This window comes from Chaetodon auriga, chromosome 7 (genome assembly GCF_051107435.1).
Source record: "Chaetodon auriga isolate fChaAug3 chromosome 7, fChaAug3.hap1, whole genome shotgun sequence".
Lineage (NCBI taxonomy): Eukaryota > Metazoa > Chordata > Actinopteri > Chaetodontiformes > Chaetodontidae > Chaetodon > Chaetodon auriga.
The window spans coordinates 9345371-9363555 of record NC_135080.1 but is presented as its reverse complement, the minus strand read 5'-3'; the positions used below and the strand labels follow the sequence as shown (position 1 = coordinate 9363555).

Here is an 18185-nt window from a genome sequence, read left to right as displayed (position 1 = left end):
AAGGCTCAACACAACCACCCTAACTGCTCCAAGATGGCATTTTTATGTTTTTGTTTTTTTTCATTTCACACAGGACAAGATTATTTCAGACAGCTCAAGGGACTACAAAAATGCAACAAGCACACATTGTTAGGCCTCTGTGTAGCCCACTTCTTCTGTTCTGTTTCAGTGCCTGAAAATGTACTGTTTTGATTCATTATACTTGTTTTCAGCACTTAATACAGTATAATACCTCTGGTGTGTGCATAAAAACATACATGTGCACTTACATGAAGGTACACTGTGAACATGCATAAATGTACGCATTAGTGTCCCAGTCTGGGGGTGAAGATACAAAAAATAGATCAAGGCTCAAAACTCATTTTCCTGTTTGTGCACCTCCCTCCTCTTGCCCATCTGCAGGCCCATGGGGATTCAACATCAGTGTTCTATCATTATTTTTTATGGTGCTGCAAAAACGTATAAATGCCATTGCCAGCTTTTGATTTATATTAAAGTACATGTGATGCCACCCAGTGGTTTAGCTCAATAAGACAGTATGACGTCCACACAGAGGTGGCCAGAGCAGGGTTGGGCACTCTTACAGCTGTTGTTGGTGGTGTCTGTCTCTCAGGCTGAGGAGCTGGTGTGCAGGCGGAGAGGGGATCCTGAGAGCCCCCAGCTATCTAAGGATGGGGACATTTTATTGGGAGGAATCTTCTCTTTCCATGACAAATGGAACCACAGAGAGGATACCTACATGCACAAACCACTTCCACTGCAATGCACCAGGTAAATTACACAATAAAAATCTAGATTTCAGCTATTGAAGAGGACATGAGTACAAAGTTTAAACTGACTATCAAATTAAGAAGTACTGTGTGTATAGATATCATGAAATGTTCTAATGCATTTTGGTATTGTTCATATTTTAAGGACAAATTCACTACAATTTCATCCCTATATGTTGACATGAAGTTTGAATTTCAGAGGGTTCCAGTTTGCTCAGGCTATGCTTTTTGCTATCGAGGAGATTAATAACAGCACAGACCTACTGCCTGGCATCTCTCTAGGCTATAAGATCTATGATGCCTGTGTCTCCATTTCCAGAGGTGTGAGGGTAGCACTGGCCCTTACTAATGGTAATGAAGTGATATCTGCTCTCTCTGAGGCAGCATGTGCCAGACCTGGCCAAGTGCAGGCCATCATGGGAGAGACCTTTTCCTCTCCTTGTATGGCTATATCTACTGTCATCGGACCCTTTCATATCCCACTGGTGGGTCAGATTTGACATATTTGTGAAAAATATTTTGTAGTCTGCAATTATTCCAGCTGGTCACAGCAAATTGGGTTTTAACAGTATTGTAACTGTAAATGTATGTTTTACACTTTTATCTCAGGGTATCATTTCTTTTTTCTTTTTTTTTTCTTTCTTCTAGATCAGCCACTTTGCCACTTGTGCTTGTCTCAGTGATAAAGCCAAGTATCCATCCTTCCTCAGAACAATACCCAGTGACTACTACCAGAGCAGAGCTCTGGCCCAGTTGGTCAAGCACCTTGGATGGACTTGGGTTGGAGCTATAAGAGCAAATGATGATTACGGCAATAATGGCATGGCCACATTTATAGAAACTGCCCAGCAGCTGGGCATCTGTCTGGAGTACTCTGTATCTGTCTTTAGAGCTGATCCACCAGATAAAATACAAAAGATCATTAACATTATCAAGGCTTCCACTTCTAAGGTGATTGTCACCTTCCTCTCCCCCACGGAGTTGTATGTGATAATACAGGAACTGTTTCACCACAATCTGACTGGGTACCAGTGGGTAGGCACTGAGGCCTGGATCTCTGATTCCCATACTGCAGCCATGGATAGACATCATGTTCTGAATGGTGCCATAGGCCTCTCTATCCCCAGAGCACATGTCAGTGGCATGAGAGAGTTCATGTTGGATGTGAAGTCGCTCAATTCATCGAGTAATGAGATGTTTACAAAGTTTTGGGAGAAATTATTTAACTGTAAGTTCAAGCAGTCACAGTCATCAGCAGTAAATCAGAGTGAATGTACTGGACATGAAGATCTGACTGGAGTACAAAACAGCTTCACTGATATGTCACTCATGCCAATCTTTTATAATGTCTACAAAGGAGTGTATGCTGTGGCCCACGCACTTCATAGTATTCTCGGCTGTAATAAAACATGCAACCACAAGGTGCAGCTGGATTCATTTACGGTGAGTTGAACACCAAAAACTAAACCCAAAATTTTTAAATTAAGTCAGAGAAACACAGAAAATGGTTTAAATTTATGAAAAATAAATTGCTGCATTCTGTCTGTCATGCTGTTGAGACAATAAAGCCACAAAATCTTTGTCGGATAATGATCTACATTGCTGCATATCCTCTTAGATTTTACAGCACATAAGAAATATTTGGTTCAAAACAAAGGAAGGAGATGAGGTTTACTTTAATGAGAATGGAGACCCAGCAGCAAAATATGAAATTATAAACTGGCAGCCGACAGAAAATGGCATTGTGGACTTTGTCCCAGTTGGTCTTTATGATGCATCTTTACCTGCAGACAAACAGCTGAATGTACACAACAAGACTATAATTTGGACACAGAACTCACAGCAGGTCAGCTATTACAAGATTATTGTCATTTTTATGAAAGTCTGTTTGGATTGTTAATTGTGTACGTCACTAGTTATTTTTACTGTCTCATGATTTTTGGTTTTGAGGCATCAGACTTAAAAAAAAAAAAAAAAGCTTGCAAAGCCAGTACATTTTTTCTTGCAGGTGCCTTTGTCAGTTTGCAATGAGAAATGTCCACCAGGAAGTCGTAAGGTTCTGCAGAAAGGAAAGCCTGTCTGCTGCTATGACTGTTTAAGATGTGCAGAGGGAGAAATAAGCAACATTACAGGTATAGTCATATCCGATGCTAGACAAAACGAAACAAAACATTTCCATGTTTCCATGTCAATTTTAAGAAAGTCTTTTCAGCAAACCAAAAACCAGTGTCATTTCGAAAAAAAAAAACAAAAAAAAACAATTCATCATCATTCATCTTGTACACATGTCTGACATTAGCTACATAAATTCATGCACAGTCTTGAAAATACACATCAAGTGAGTGCATTTACACCCAGCATGTAGCATTTCCAATTCAAAAGTGTCCCAGAAGCTTATCAGTGCGCTGCTCTGCAGAGGATATGCGCCAACTCTATTCAGACAAAGTAACAGTGTAGAGAAAATGGTAAATTTTCAAAATAAAACACCCCGTGCAGATCAGTAATAAATGCAGTTCAAAGAGACAAAAAGAAGAAACCATTTAATCACAAAGATACCAACCCATGGTAGTAGCACAAAGAAACACTTCCGGTAATCATGTCTTCATGATCATGATTCATGTCTGCTTCAATATTATTTTTCAGATTCTATCATCTGTGTCAGATGCAACCCTGAGTTCTGGTCAAATGAGAGAAGAGATGCCTGTGTTAAGAAGGAGGCAGAGTTTCTATCATATGAAGAGATTATGGGAGCTCTGCTCACTGTAGCCTCCGTACTTGGAACATGCTTGACTGCTGTTGTGGCGTTTATTTTCTTCAGATACAGGCAGACTCCTATCGTCAGGGCCAACAACTCTGAGCTGAGCTTCCTGCTGCTCTTCTCCTTGACTCTGTGTTTCCTGTGTTCTCTGACCTTCATCGGTCGGCCCTCTGAGTGGTCCTGCATGCTGCGGCACACAGTGTTCGGCATCACCTTTGTCCTCTGCATCTCTTGTGTTCTGGGGAAAACAATAGTGGTGTTAATGGCCTTCAGGGCCACACTTCCAGGTAGTAATGTGATGAAATGGTTTGGGCCTGCTCAGCAGAGACTCAGTGTTCTGGGTTTCACTCTTGTCCAAGTTGTCATATGTATCCTCTGGTTAACAATTTCTCCCCCTTTTCCATTTAAGAATTTTAAGACGTTTCACGACAAAATCATCTTAGAGTGTGCTCTGGGCTCAGCTGTAGGCTTTTGGGCTGTACTTGGGTACATAGGACTTCTGGCCATGTTGTGTTTTATTCTTGCCTTTCTGGCTCGGAAATTGCCCGACAATTTTAATGAAGCCAAATTCATCACCTTCAGCATGCTGATATTCTGCGCAGTATGGATCACTTTTATCCCAGCATATGTCAGCTCTCCTGGGAAGTTCAGTGTTGCTGTGGAGATATTTGCTATTCTGGCTTCAAGTTTTGGACTTTTGATTTGTATTTTTATTCCAAAATGTTACATTATCTTACTGAACCCAGAGAAGAATACAAAGAAGAATATGATGGGGAAGGGGGCACCAAAATCATTTTGACTGACAATAGGTGTCTCCTTGTATCTGGTGAGGATTTGCTGTAAAAAACAATGAAACAAGTCAGTTATATTCTTGTCTGTTATAAATAAAGTGCTGGACATCTCATAACTTTCTCCAGCTAAATGAAAACAAATTTGAAATCATTATCTTTGGTCCTTCGAAGGCCACCCTTGTTTTACAAAAACATCTTGGCATCCTGTCTATAAATGTCAACATTGCCAGATTATATTTGCCATAGTCCTGATATGTTTTCATCGTAATTCGACCAAGTAGCACTTCGCCTTTGTTTTGAAACGTGCTGTACCCATAAAAGGTTACCCATTTATTATGTGGTAATTGTGTTGTGTCTGTCTTGTTGGCATAGATAGGTAGATAGGCGACTCCTCTTGGTTTCAGTAAAGGGGAAGGGAAACTTTGCATGCCAAAGAGAAAGTCTGTCTTTTCCAGTAAGCTTAATACTTCCATTGGAAAGTACTTGTCAAACAAAATGCTGCATGACATCCATGGTGTGGTCTTAAGCAGCGGAAACAATCTGGCACAGAGTCCTCTGCAGTCCACCGTCTTTATGCTGTGCTTGATTACGATCAGTCCCAGCTGTGTTGGAGCCAGCTCCCAGCCACCTGGTGAACCACATCCAACCTCTGTCAAAAAAGCAAACACAGGAAACAAAGCCCCACACCTCTCCACAGTACACAAGAAAACCCTAGAGTTTTCCAAACCACCACAATACAACCCTGATTCCAGGAATTTGGGATGCGGTGGAGAACATAAATAAAAACATAATGCTTTGCAAATTAACAGTTTTCTAAAGTGTTCCCAAGCCATGTAGTAATATCTTTTCAACAAGAATGTGTTCACAAAGGGGTAAACCGCACCCCATCCTTGCTTGTAAACAACAGAGCTTTTGAGGAGGTCTTTTTCATACCCAACTGTGATACTATCACCTGTAACCAATGAACCTGTTAACGTGTGGAATGATCCAAACAGGTGCTTTTGGAGCATTCTGCGGCTTTCCCAGTCTTTTGTTACCCCTGTCCCAACTTGTCCCAAAACAGTTCATATATTTTGTATGCAATGTTTTCAGTAGATATCAAAGCAGTTTAGCAAGTTATTGAACTCTGCTTTAACTATGTTTGATCCAGTGCCCCAGCTTTTGGGAATTGAGGTTATTATTTCATTCTATCTTTCACCAACCCAGCCTGTCTCTGTTACTTCATTTTGGTGTTATGTCCTGAAACTTTACTGTTTTGACACTCTGTCACTCTTACCAGCCATAAATGGCTGTACTCAAAACACCAAGTCTAAAAACCCACTGTTTGAACTAACTGCCAATCACCCAGTGTCAAACAATGTTAGCAACTAGCCTTTGAACATAGTAGAGCTTTTCACACCTGAAGAATTCAGACCAATAGAACTAAATGAAGAGTGAATATTATTCAGATGGACTCAAAACCTACTGACTGATGTGTAAAAAAGTCAACACATATAATTGCTTAGCTGATAACCATATCAATGTTATTAAGGTGAAAATGTTAAGATTACACCTTGTTGCACCCCTCCGAGTGGCCCAAAATACATAATAGCAAAACAAACAAAAAAAATCACCAGTTTATCCATTTTTAACAACACTGAACAGTTGTGGACTTTGCAGTGAGCCTCATACATATAATTTTCTTAACTTTACATTATACAGCATTATGTTGCAGTATTTACATTGTATTCATAAATTCAAAAAGGGATACTTTTTGTACAGCAACACTGAATATACAGTCAAGATTAAGATCTCTGAAAAAGGGTAAGGCCCGAAACTCCTTTTCCGTTTGGGCACCTCCCCTCTATCAACACACCTGCTTTGAGATAAATTACCATTGTTAAGGTATTAAAATGGTGCTCCAAAATGTATAAATACCAGTGCAAGGTTTTGATTTACATTTAGGTTTGTGTGATGCCACCCAGTGGTTTAGCTCTCTTAGATGTTATGGCATCCACACGGAGGTGGCCAGGGAAGGGTTGGGCACTCTTACAGCTGTGGTTGGTGGTGTCTTTCTGTCAGGCTGAAGAGCTGGTGTGCAGGCGGAGAGGTCATCCTGAGAGTGCCCAGCTATCTAAGGATGGGGACATTTTATTGGGAGGAATCTTCTCTTTACACAGCAAGTGGGAGCACAGACTGGATACCTACATGCACAAACCACTGCCACTGCAGTGCACCAGGTAAATGATAACATCGTTTTTTTGTTTGTTTGTTTGTTTGTTTATTTGTTTCTTGATTGCAAATATCTGAGAGGAAGTGTCTACAGCTCCAAAGTAGGTACAAAAAAGGTCGTCAAACTGAGAATTAAAATAAAAAATAGTTATTGCTGTTTGTATAAAAACCATCAAATTGTTTCATTGACTTTCTTATTGTTTATATTTTAAGGACAAAGTGGTTGCCATTTCATCTGTTTATATCTGCCTGCATCAAGTATTAATTTCAGGGGGATCCAGTATGCTCAGGCGATGCTATTTGCCATTGAGGAGATTAATAACAGCACAGACCTACTGCCTGGTATCTCTCTGGGCTATAAGATCTATGATGCCTGTATCTTCATTGCCAGAAGTTTGACAGTTGCACTGACCTTGGTCAATGGTAATGAACTGGAATTTGCAACCACCAAGGCACCATGTGCCAGACCTGCCCAAGTGCAGGCCATCATGGGAGGGACCTCTTCCTCTCCTTGCATGGCTATATCTACTGTCATTGGACCCTTTCATATCCCACTGGTGGGTAAGATTGGTAAAAATCTAATTCATTTGTAAAAAATATGATTATTTTAATTCTGTAACTCTCCCACTTTGTTACAGCAAAGAGGCTTTGAAATAATTATAGTTGGCTTTACATTTTAATATCAGGATATAATTTCATTTTTCTTGTAGATCGGCCACGTTGCTACTTGTGCTTGTCTCAGTGATAAAACCAAGTACTCGTCCTTCCTCAGAACAATACCCAGTGACTACTACCAGAGCAGAGCTCTGGCCCAGTTGGTCAAGCACTTTGGGTGGACTTGGGTTGGAGCCATCAGATCAAATGATGATTATGGCAATAATGGCATGGCCACATTTACAGAAACTGCCCAGCAGTTGGGCATCTGTCTGGAGTACTCTGTATCTTTCTTTAGAACAGATCCACCAGACAAACTACAAAAAATTGTTGACATTATCAAGGCTTCCACTTCCACGGTGATCGTCACGTTCCTCTCACCCCCAGACTTGTATTTGATAATACATGCGTTGTCTCTCCAGAATTTGACTGGGTACCAGTGGGTAGGCACTGAGGGCTGGATTTTTGATTCCTCTACTGCAGCCAATGACAGGCATCATATTCTGGATGGTGCCATAGGCCTGTCCATCCCCAAAGCACATGTCAGTGGTATGAGAGAGTTCATATTGGATGTGAAGTCGTTCAATTCATCTAGTAATGAATTGTTTACAGAGCTTTGGGAGAAATTATTTAATTGTAAGTTCAAGCAGTCAGAGTCATCAGCAGTAACCGTGAATCAGAGTGAATGTACTGGACATGAAGATCTGACTGGAGTACAAAACAGCTTCACTGATATGTCACTCATGCCTCTTTTTTACAATGTCTATAAAGGAGTGTATGCTGTGGCCCATGCACTTCATAATATTCTCGGTTGTAATAAAAAATGTAACAACAAGGTGCAGCTAGATCCATTTATGGTGAGTTGAACACCAAAGACTAAACCGATGGTTTTTACATTAAATAACACAAACACACAATATTTTGAAAACTAAATTGCTGCTCTCTTTCTCTCATGCTGTTGAGACAATAGAGCCACAAAATGTTTGTAATAATAATAATGATCTACATTGCTGCATATCTTCCTAGATTTTACAGCACATAAGAAAGGTTCGGTTCAAAACAAAGGAAGGAGATGAGGTTTATTTTAATGAGAATGGAGACCCAGCAGCAAAGTATGAAATTATAAACTGGCAGCCAACAGAAAATGGCATTGTGGACTTTGTCCCAGTTGGTCTTTATGATGCCTCTTTACCTGCAGAAAAACAGCTGAATGTGCAAAAAAAGTCTATAATTTGGACACAGAACTCACAGCAGGTCAGTTACCATGTGATTATTGTAATTGCTAATGAAAGTCTTTTTAGATTGTGAAAGTGAACATGAAAGTTATTGGTTACTGCTCCTGTATCATAATGTTTGCTTCAATGCATCAAAATGAATCATAAAGGATTGCAAAAAGAAATTTGTTGTTTAATTTTTGTCTTGTTTATGTAGGTGCCTTTGTCAGTTTGCAGTGAGAAATGTCCACCAGGAACTCGCAAAAGTCTGCAGAAAGGAAAGCCTGTCTGCTGCTATGACTGTTTGCGATGTGCAGAGGGAGAAATAAGCAACATTACAGGTATAGTCATATTTGATGCAAGACAGAACAGAACTATAAATATTTCCATGTTTGCATATCAATTTTAAGAAAGTCTTTTCAGCAAATCAAAAATCAATCTTGTGCACTAAAAATGTCTGAAGGGAGGTATTGTGGCATGCATTGTCAGTAGTAGTTTTGGTACAACTACTGTGAGTGATTAGGTCAGACAGTTTTCATGATAAAGTTGAGTATAAATGCAATAAGTATTTTCCTAAATTGATACTGTAACAATAGTAATAAAAAGCTATTTTTACCAAACTCAAATTAGACAAACACCTTCAATAATTCATATTCCCACCACTTTCAAATGATGCCTGAATATGCACGTACTTATGGTCTTATCCACTGAGGTTTCTGTCTCTCTGAAACTGCAGTAAATGCATTTAGAGTGAATGAAAGCATGTTTGATAATTTCTAAACACAACAGCATGATACTGTTAAGTACACAATGCATGTTTAGTTTTTAAGAAATAAGAACAATGAACCAAAATTTATCAATAATACCTCTTTACACTGTCCTTTATGTTTTAGTTCAAACATTCTTGTCATTCATGATGATAGCATGTAGTTTCATTGAAATAAAATAAATGTAATGAAAATCACTGAATAATATTAGCAATTATATATCAGTATTATCATAATCTCAAAGGCAACAAGACAAAACATGGTCAGCGTAGCGAACAAGAATAACACCTGCTTTAACATTAATTTTCAGATTCCATCACATGTGTGAGATGTGACCCTGAGTTCTGGTCAAATGAGAGAAGAGATGCCTGTGTAAAGAAGGAGGCAGAGTTTCTATCATATGAAGAGATTATGGGAGCTCTGCTCACTGCAGCCTCCCTACTTGGAACATGCATGACTGCTGTTGTGGCGTTCATTTTCTTCAGATACAGGCAGACTCCTATTGTCAGGGCCAACAACTCTGAGCTGAGCTTCCTGCTGCTCTTCTCCTTGACTCTGTGTTTCCTGTGTTCTCTGACCTTCATTGGCCGGCCCTCTGAGTGGTCCTGCATGCTGCGACACACAGCGTTCGGCATCACCTTTGTCCTCTGCATCTCTTGTGTTCTGGGGAAAACAATAGTAGTGTTAATGGCCTTCAGGGCCACACTTCCAGGTAGTAATGTGATGAAATGGTTTGGGCCTGTACAGCAGAGACTCAGTGTTCTGGGTTTCACTCTTATACAAGTTGCCATATGTATCCTCTGGTTAACAATTTCTCCCCCTTTTCCATTTAAGAATTTTAAGACGTTTAACAACAAAATCATCTTAGGGTGTGCTCTGGGCTCAGCTGTAGGCTTTTGGGCTGTACTTGGGTACATAGGACTTCTAGCCATGTTATGTTTTATTCTTGCCTTTCTTGCTCGGAAACTGCCTGACAGTTTCAATGAAGCCAAATTCATCACCTTCAGCATGCTGATATTCTGCGCAGTATGGATCACTTTTATCCCAGCATATGTCAGCTCTCCTGGGAAGTTCAGTGTTGCTGTGGAGATATTTGCTATTCTGGCATCAAGTTTTGGACTACTGATCTGTATTTTTATTCCAAAATGTTATATTATCATATTGAAACCAGAAAGGAATACAAAGAAGAATATGATGGGGAAGGGGAACCAAAATCATTTTGACTGACAATCGGAGTCTCCCTCTATCTGTTGAGGATTTGCTGTAAAAAACACAATGAAAGAAATCAGTTACTTTCTTGTCTGTTGTCAATAAAGTATTGGACATCATATAACTTTCTCCAGCTAAATGAAAACAAATTTGAAATCATTATTTCTGAGTGTTCGAAGGCCATCCCTGTTTTCCAAGCACATCTTGGTGTTCTGTGTATAAATGTCAACATTGCCAGATTATATTTACTTCAGTACTGATTTTTTTCATCCTAATTCTACCACGTAAAGCACATTAACTTTGTTTTGAAAAGTGCTGTATCCACAAAAGGTTACCCATTTATTATCTGGTAATCATGTTGTGTCTGTCTTGTTGGCATAGATAGATAGATAGGCTACTCCTCTTGGTTTCACAATTAGGCAAGGGAAACTTTGCATGCCAAAGAGAAAGTTTGTCTTTTCTAGTAGGCTTACTCCTTCCATTTTGTCTAACAAAATGCTGCATGACATCCAGGTTGTTGAAAGGTGTGCTCGTCAGCTGTGCTAAGTGCACACACTTATTGTTTTGCTGAAAACCTGAACACTTTTTACACTCGGTTTGACACCATGGACTGCTCAGAGGAATGTAAGGCATTACTGGAGACCCTCCCAATCCCTGAGTCAACACACCCCGCTCCCTTCACTGTGGAGGATGTACGCTGGCAGCTGAGGCGCTGCAAACCAGGCAAGACTCCAGTGCTAGATGGTATCTAGGCACGGGTGCTGAAGGGGTGTGGAATGGAGCTCTCTCCCATCATGCACTCCCTCTTCTGGGAGTCCTACAGGACTGCCTCAGTGCCCAACCTGTGGAAAACATCCACTATCATACCAGTACTCAAGACACCCCGCCCCTCAGAACCAAACAACTACTGCCCAGTTGCACTCACCTCAATAATCATGAAATGCTTCTCAACATCATCCTTCCAACAGTCAAACCACGCTTGGACCCAAACCAGTTCACCTACAAGGCCAAAGGGGGGACCGGGGATGTCTCCTCCACCCACTCCGACAACACCTCCAACCACCTGGTAACTTTGCCAGACTCTTCCACCAGACGATCAGGAAACTCCATCACCTGAATGTCCCACCACTTCTCATCCACTGGGTATGCAGCTTCCTCAGTGATGAAAGAAGGCAGCACAACATCCTGATCCTCCATCACCAACACTGAAGCCCCACAAGGTTGTGTCCTGACCTCCTTCCTGTTTTAAGATTAAGATTAAGATATACATTATTTATCACAGCACACACATGCTACATTTGACCATTCCTGGAAAGTCCTTCCTCCACGGCAGACCAGGAGTGGTGAGCTGACAGCCGACAGTGGCGCCCGGGGACTCAGTTCCTTTCGTCACCATTGGTCAGGTTCTTGCATGTTTTCAATGGGTTTTTTTTAATGGAGAATACCCCAAGTGAACACGGGTTGAACATGCAAACTCCACACAGAAAGGCCCTTTCCTCGGTGGAGGACACGCCCCCAGCACCCACAGCGGGCATCGAACCTGGGACCTGGACCTTCTACCTGTGAGGCAACAGTGTTGTCACTGTTCCACCATGCCACCCAAATTTAATTGGTAATTGGATTACTCAACAATAACAACTCGGGTACAAGCTACCATGAATCCATCTCCCATCTCACACAGTGGTGCACGGACAATGACTTGTACTTGAGTGTCTCCAAAACAAAGTAACTCCAGCACACACAGGTCAGCTTCCAACCCCACCCACATCCCCATCAGCATCAATGGTGAAGTTGTTGAAATGGTGGAGTGCCACAAATATCTCGGCATCACCTAAGATAATAAACTGAGCTTTGAACAACACGCCATTGACATCCATAAACGTTACCAACAAAGACTCTCCGTCATCCGCAACTCAGAGATCTTTTCGTTTCCCCCCAGCATCTGCTGTTACTTTGCTGCTATGCTACAAAAGCATAGGTCAAGCCATTTTCTACCCTCTATTGCTCCCCCTGTCTCTTTAATATACTATCAACTCACTCCAAGAACAAACTCAAACAAATTACACACAAGGCCACCAAGATGACTGGCCTCCCAATGCGAACCTCCCAGACCTAGACAGCACAGCGACTGCAGACACAGCACACACCATAGCACTTGTCCTCAGTCACCCTCTCAGCCCACACTTTGTACTCCTCCCATTTGGTCGCAGTTACAAGTTGCTGGCATGGAAGAAAGTGAAGTTCAGCAGGAGTTTTGTCCCCTTTGCCATAACGGAACAGAACAGAACATCCAGACTGTAATGAAATTGTGCTTGGGTTTGTGTGTCTGTGACATGTAAAGTTTGAGAATGTGCTGGTAGTGGGTTTATGGTGTGGGATTCATGTATATAGTTCTCAAGTTTGATGTATTCTGTCTGGTTTTATGTATTTGTGTAGTGTAGAAGAAGGTGGAAACAATTTTCCTTGCAGAAGGACAAATAAATCTAAATCTAATCTAATCTAAGAATGGAAATAACTGTCCCTTATCCTGATGAAAACGCCTATGGTGTGTGTATAAACACATACATGTACACTTGCATGAAGGTACACTGTGAACATGCATTAGTGTCCCAGTTTGGGGGTTTTGATGTAAAAAATAGACCAAGGCTCAAAACTCTTTTCCTCTTTGTGCACCTCCCTCCTCTTGCCCACCTGCAGGCCCATGGGGATTCAACATCACTGTTCTATTATTATGTTTTATGGTGCTGCAAAATGCATAAATTCGAGTGCCAGCTTTCATCTACATTAAAGTACATACGATGCCACCCAGTGGTTTAGCTCAATTAGACAGTATGACGTCCAACCAGAGGTGGCCAGAGCAGGGTTGGGCACTCTTACAGCTGTGGTTGGTGGTGTCTTTCTCTCAGGCTGAGGAACTGGTGTGCAGGCGGACAGGGGATCATGAGAGCCCCCAGCTATCTCAGGATGGGGACATTATGCTGGGGGGAATCTTCTCTTTCCACAGCAGGTGGAAAGACAGACAGGACACCTACATGCACAAACCGCTGCCACTGCAATGCACCAGGTAAAATATATGCTACAAATCTACATAAACAATTGTGTTAGAGGAAGTGAGTATAGATACAAAATAGATAAGATAGGTAATCAAGCTAAGTATTAAAATAAGAAAAAATATTGTTGTTGTTTCTATTAATACCACCAAATGGTTTCATTTCCTATGCTATTGTTTCTAATTTAAGGACAAATTGATTGCAATTTCATCTGCTTGTGTCTGTTCCCATCAAGCTTGAATTTCAGAGGGTTCCAGTTTGCCCAGGCTATGCTCTTTGCTATAGAGGAGATTAATAACAGCACAGACCTACTGCCTGGCATCTCTCTGGGTTACAAGATCTATGATGCCTGTGGGTCCATTTCCAGAGGAGTGAGGGTGGCACTGGCTTTGGCTAATGGTAATGAAATTGTATCTTCACCCCCTGAGGCATCATGTGCCAGACCTTCCCAAGTACAAGCCATTATGGGAGTGACCTCTTCGTCTCCTTGCATGGCTATATCTACTGTCATCGGACCCTTTCATATCCCACTGGTGGGTAAGATTGGCAATAATGAATTTAAATGTGTGAACACATGTTATTAGCATGTAATTATTCCAGCTGGTCATTGAAAAAAGGGTCAAAATAACGGTTATGCTCTGTGTAAATGCAGATTTATTTAATTTATATATGTTACATCTTTACCTCAGGAAGTCATTTCATTTTGTCATTTTTCTTGTAGATCAGCCACTTTGCTACTTGTGCTTGTCTCAGTGATAAAACCAAGTTTCCATCCTTCCTCAGAACAATACCCAGTGACTACTACCAGAGCAGAGCTCTGGCCCAGTTGGTCAAGCACTTTGGGTGGACTTGGGTTGGAGCCATCAGATCAAATGATGATTACGGCAATAATGGCATGGCCACATTTACAGAAACCGCCCAGCAGCTGGACATCTGTGTGGAATACTCTGTATCTTTCTTTAGAACAGATCCACCAGACAAAGTACAAAAGATCGTTGACATTATCAAAGCTTCCACTTCCAAGGTGATTGTTGCTTTCCTCTCCCACATGGATATGGATGTGCTCATACATGCATTGTCTCACCACAACTTTACTGGGTACCAGTGGGTTGGCAGTGAAGGCTGGATCTCTGATTCCCATACTGCCGCAATGGATAGCCATCATATTCTGGATGGTGCCATTGGCCTGTCCATCCCCAAAGCACATGTCGGTGGCATGAGAGAGTTCATGTTGGATGTGAAGCCACTCAATACATCGAGTAATGAGATGTTCACAAGGTTTTGGGAGACATTATTTAGTTGTAAGTTCGACCAGTCGAAGACAGCAACCGTGAATCAGAGTGAATGTACTGGACATGAAGATCTGACTGGAGTACAAAACAGCTTCACTGATATGTCTCTCATGCCAATCTTTTACAATGTCTATAAAGGAGTGTATGCTGTGGCCCATGCACTTCATAGTATCGTTGGCTGTAATAAAACATGTAACAACAAGGGGCAGCTGGATTCATTTACTGTGAGTTTCCCAGCAGAGTCTTATAGTTTTTACATTAAGTCACATAAAGACAGAAAATGGTTTCAATTTTGAGAAAGAAATTGTAGCACTCTCTATCATGCTGTTGAGACAATAGAGCCACAAAATATTTGTCAGATAATAATGTACTTTGATGCATATCTTCTTAGATTTTACAGCACATAAGGAAGATTCGTTTCAAAACAAAGGAAGGAGATGAGGTTTACTTTAATGAGAATGGAGACCCACCAGCAAAGTATGAAATTATAAACTGGCAGCCGACAGAAAATGGCATTGTCGATTTTGTCTCAGTTGGTCTTTATGATGCGTCTTTACCTGCAGAAAAACAATTGAATCTGCAAAACAGGACTTTAATTTGGGCACAGAACTCACAACAGGTCAGTTACCATATGAGCACTGTCATTTTTTAGAAAATCATTTTGAATAGTTATTCTACTTGTGAAAGTTATTCGCTGTTGTGTTCTGACTGGTTTTGTTGTGTTAAAATGTTTTTAATAGATGGTTGCAGAGACAAAACTGAAAAAGTAAATGTTTGCACATTTTTCTCATTGTGTTTGTTCATGCAGGTGACTTTGTCAGTTTGCAATGAGAAATGTCCACCAGGAACTCGCAAGGTTCTGCAGAAAGGAAAGCCTGTCTGCTGCTATGACTGTTTAAGATGTGCAGAGGGAGAAATAAGCAACATTACAGGTGGAGTAACATGAAATGCAAGACAAAACAACACACAAATCTAAAAGTTGTCATGGACAAATGCCACTGTTAAGAAATAGCATTTTTGCATTCTGATTTCAAATGTATGACTTATACAGTCATCATGCCATCTTTTAAGCAAACCAAAAATCTATTGATCTCGACAGTAGAAATAATAAATAACACCTTTTACACCCTGTCCCATGTTCATAAGACCCAAATCATTCAAGATAAGATGTCATGAGGTTACCCATTAACTGGTTGATAATTATGTATTGGCATGAAGAAGATGCAACAAAGACACAAAATAAGACAAATGTTGTGAACAAGTCTAACACCTACTTCAATATTATTTTTCAGATTCCATCACATGTGTGAGATGTGACCCTGAGTTCTGGTCAAATGAGAGAAGAGATGCCTGTCTAAAGAAGGAGGACGAGTTTCTATCATATGAAGAGATTATGGGAGCTCTGCTCACTGCAGCCTCCCTACTTGGAACATGCATGACTGCTGTTGTGGCGTTCATTTTCTTCAGATACAGGCAGACTCCTATCGTCAGGGCCAACAACTCTGAGCTGAGCTTCATGCTGCTCTTCTCCTTGACTCTGTGTTTCCTGTGTTCTCTGACCTTCATCGGCCGGCCCTCTGAGTGGTCCTGCATGCTGCGACACACAGCGTTCGGCATCACCATTGTCCTCTGCATCTCTTGTGTTCTGGGGAAAACAGTAGTGGTGTTAATGGCCTTCAGGGCCACACTTCCAGGTAGTAATGTGATGAAATGGTTTGGGCCTGCTCAGCAGAGACTCAGTGTTCTGGGTTTCACTCTTGTACAAGTTGTCATATGCATCCTCTGGTTAACAATTTCTCCCCCTTTTCCATTTAAGAATTTTAAGACATTTAAAGACAAAATCATCTTAGAGTGTGCTCTGGGTTCAGCTGTAGGGTTCTGGGCTGTACTTGGGTACATAGGACTTCTGGCCATGTTATGTTTTATTCTTGCCTTTCTGGCTCGGAAACTGCCCGACAGTTTCAATGAAGCCAAATTCATCACCTTCAGCATGCTGATATTCTGCGCAGTATGGATCACTTTTATCCCAGCATATGTCAGCTCTCCAGGGAAGTTCAGTGTTGCTGTGGAGATATTTGCTATTCTGGCTTCAAGTTTTGGACTACTGATCTGTATTTTTATTCCAAAATGTTATATTATCTTACTGAAACCAGAGAAGAATACAAAGAAGAATATGATGGGGAAGGGGGAACCAAAATCATTTTGACTGACAATAGGAGCCTGTCTGTATCCGGTGAGGATTTCCTGTAAAAAAAAAACAAAAAAAAAAAACACAATGAAAGAAGTCAAAAATTTCTTGTCTGTGATAAATAAATAGCTGGAAACAAACTTGAAATCATTATTTTTGGGCCTTCGAAGGCCATCCCTGTTTTACAAAAACATCTTGCCGTCCTATCTTTAAATGTCAACATTACCAGATTATATTTGCTTCAGTCTTGACATGTTTTGATCCTAGTTCTACCACGTAAAGCACATTAACTTTGTTTCGAAAATTGCTGTATCAATAAAGTTTATTGTTAAAAGGTTCCTCATTTATTATGTGGTAATCGTGTTGTGTCTGTCTTGTTGGCAAAGATAGATAGATAGATAGATAGATAGATAGATAGATAGATAGATAGATAGGCTACTCCTCTTGGTTCCACTAATTGGGGAGGGGAACATTGCGTGCCAAAGATAAAGTCGATCATTTCCAGGAGGCTTACTCATTCCATTGGAACGAACATGTCAAACAAAATGCTGCATGACATCCATGTTATTAAAAGGTGCACTTGTCAGGTGTCCTAAGTGTACACACCTAACGTTTTGCTGAAAACCTGAACACTTTTTACACTCGGTTTGACACCATGGACTGCTCAGAGGAATGTAAGGCGCAACTGGAGACCCTCCCCATCCCTGATTCAATACACCCCACTCCCTTCACTGTGGAGGATGTACATTGGCAGCTGAGCTGCTGCAAACCAGGCAAGACTCTGGGGTCAGATGGTATCTAGGCCCAGGTGCTGAAGAAGCGTGGAATGGAGCTCTCTCCCATCATGCACTCCCTCTTCTGGGAGTCCTATGGGACTGCCTCAGTGCCCAACCTGTGGAAAACATCCACTATCATATGAGTACCCAAGAATCCGCGCCTCTCAGAACCAAACCACTACTGCCCGGTTGCACTCACCTCAATAATCATGAAATGCCTGGAGAAGCTAATTCTCAACATCATCATTCCAACAGCCAAACCAAGCTTGGACCCAAACCAGTTCACCTACAAGGCCAAAGGGGGGACCGGGGATGTCTCCTCCACCCCCTCCTACAACACCTCCAACCACCTGGTAACTTTGCCAGACTCTTCCTCCAGACGATCAGGAAACTCCATCACCTGAATGTCCCACCACTTCTCATCCACTGGGTACGCAGCTTCCTCAGTGACAGACCACAACCCATGAAAGAAGGCAGCACAACACCCTCATCCTCCATCACCAAT

The 18185-nt window shown here is 41.2% G+C and overlaps 3 protein-coding genes across 3 annotated transcripts; all 3 read left to right on the top strand.

Moving 5' to 3' along the window:
- The first annotated feature begins 577 nt into the window (after window positions 1–577).
- On the top strand, window positions 578–4327 carry LOC143323117 (extracellular calcium-sensing receptor-like). Its single transcript, XM_076734753.1, has 6 exons — window positions 578–771; window positions 958–1255; window positions 1419–2213; window positions 2389–2616; window positions 2779–2902; window positions 3414–4327. The coding sequence occupies exons 1-6, from the start codon at window positions 740–742 to the stop codon at window positions 4325–4327; spliced, it is 2391 nt and encodes a 796-aa protein (XP_076590868.1). The 5' UTR covers window positions 578–739.
- A 2023-nt stretch (window positions 4328–6350) lies between these two features.
- LOC143323400 (extracellular calcium-sensing receptor-like) lies at window positions 6351–10392 on the top strand. Its single transcript, XM_076735229.1, has 6 exons — window positions 6351–6538; window positions 6790–7087; window positions 7241–8041; window positions 8211–8438; window positions 8616–8739; window positions 9476–10392. The coding sequence occupies exons 1-6, from the start codon at window positions 6507–6509 to the stop codon at window positions 10390–10392; spliced, it is 2400 nt and encodes a 799-aa protein (XP_076591344.1). The 5' UTR covers window positions 6351–6506.
- Window positions 10393–13244: 2852 nt separating this feature from the next.
- LOC143323163 (extracellular calcium-sensing receptor-like) lies at window positions 13245–16922 on the top strand. Its single transcript, XM_076734832.1, has 6 exons — window positions 13245–13438; window positions 13660–13957; window positions 14146–14940; window positions 15108–15335; window positions 15525–15648; window positions 16009–16922. Exons 1-6 carry the CDS (start codon window positions 13350–13352, stop codon window positions 16920–16922), a joined length of 2448 nt encoding a protein of 815 aa, XP_076590947.1. The 5' UTR covers window positions 13245–13349.
- The last annotated feature ends 1263 nt before the right edge of the window (window positions 16923–18185 follow it).

What these genes read in the sequence shown, in the direction of transcription:
- LOC143323163 (XM_076734832.1), top strand. Translation starts at nt 13,350, where the DNA reads ATGCTGGGGGGAATCTTCTCTTTCCACAGCAGGTGGAAAGACAGACAG. An exon ending in GACCCTTTCATATCCCACTG is followed by an intron (nt 13,958 to 14,145) that starts GTGGGTAAGATT and finishes TTTTTCTTGTAG; the next exon opens with ATCAGCCACTTTGCTACTTG. An exon ending in GGGCACAGAACTCACAACAG is followed by an intron (nt 15,336 to 15,524) that starts GTCAGTTACCAT and finishes TTGTTCATGCAG; the next exon opens with GTGACTTTGTCAGTTTGCAA.
- LOC143323400 (XM_076735229.1), top strand. Translation starts at nt 6,507, where the DNA reads ATGCACAAACCACTGCCACTGCAGTGCACCAG. An exon ending in GGACACAGAACTCACAGCAG is followed by an intron (nt 8,439 to 8,615) that starts GTCAGTTACCAT and finishes TTGTTTATGTAG; the next exon opens with GTGCCTTTGTCAGTTTGCAG. An exon ending in AGAAATAAGCAACATTACAG is followed by an intron (nt 8,740 to 9,475) that starts GTATAGTCATAT and finishes ATTAATTTTCAG; the next exon opens with ATTCCATCACATGTGTGAGA.
- LOC143323117 (XM_076734753.1), top strand. Translation starts at nt 740, where the DNA reads ATGCACAAACCACTTCCACTGCAATGCACCAG. An exon ending in GACCCTTTCATATCCCACTG is followed by an intron (nt 1,256 to 1,418) that starts GTGGGTCAGATT and finishes TCTTTCTTCTAG; the next exon opens with ATCAGCCACTTTGCCACTTG. An exon ending in GGACACAGAACTCACAGCAG is followed by an intron (nt 2,617 to 2,778) that starts GTCAGCTATTAC and finishes TTTTTCTTGCAG; the next exon opens with GTGCCTTTGTCAGTTTGCAA.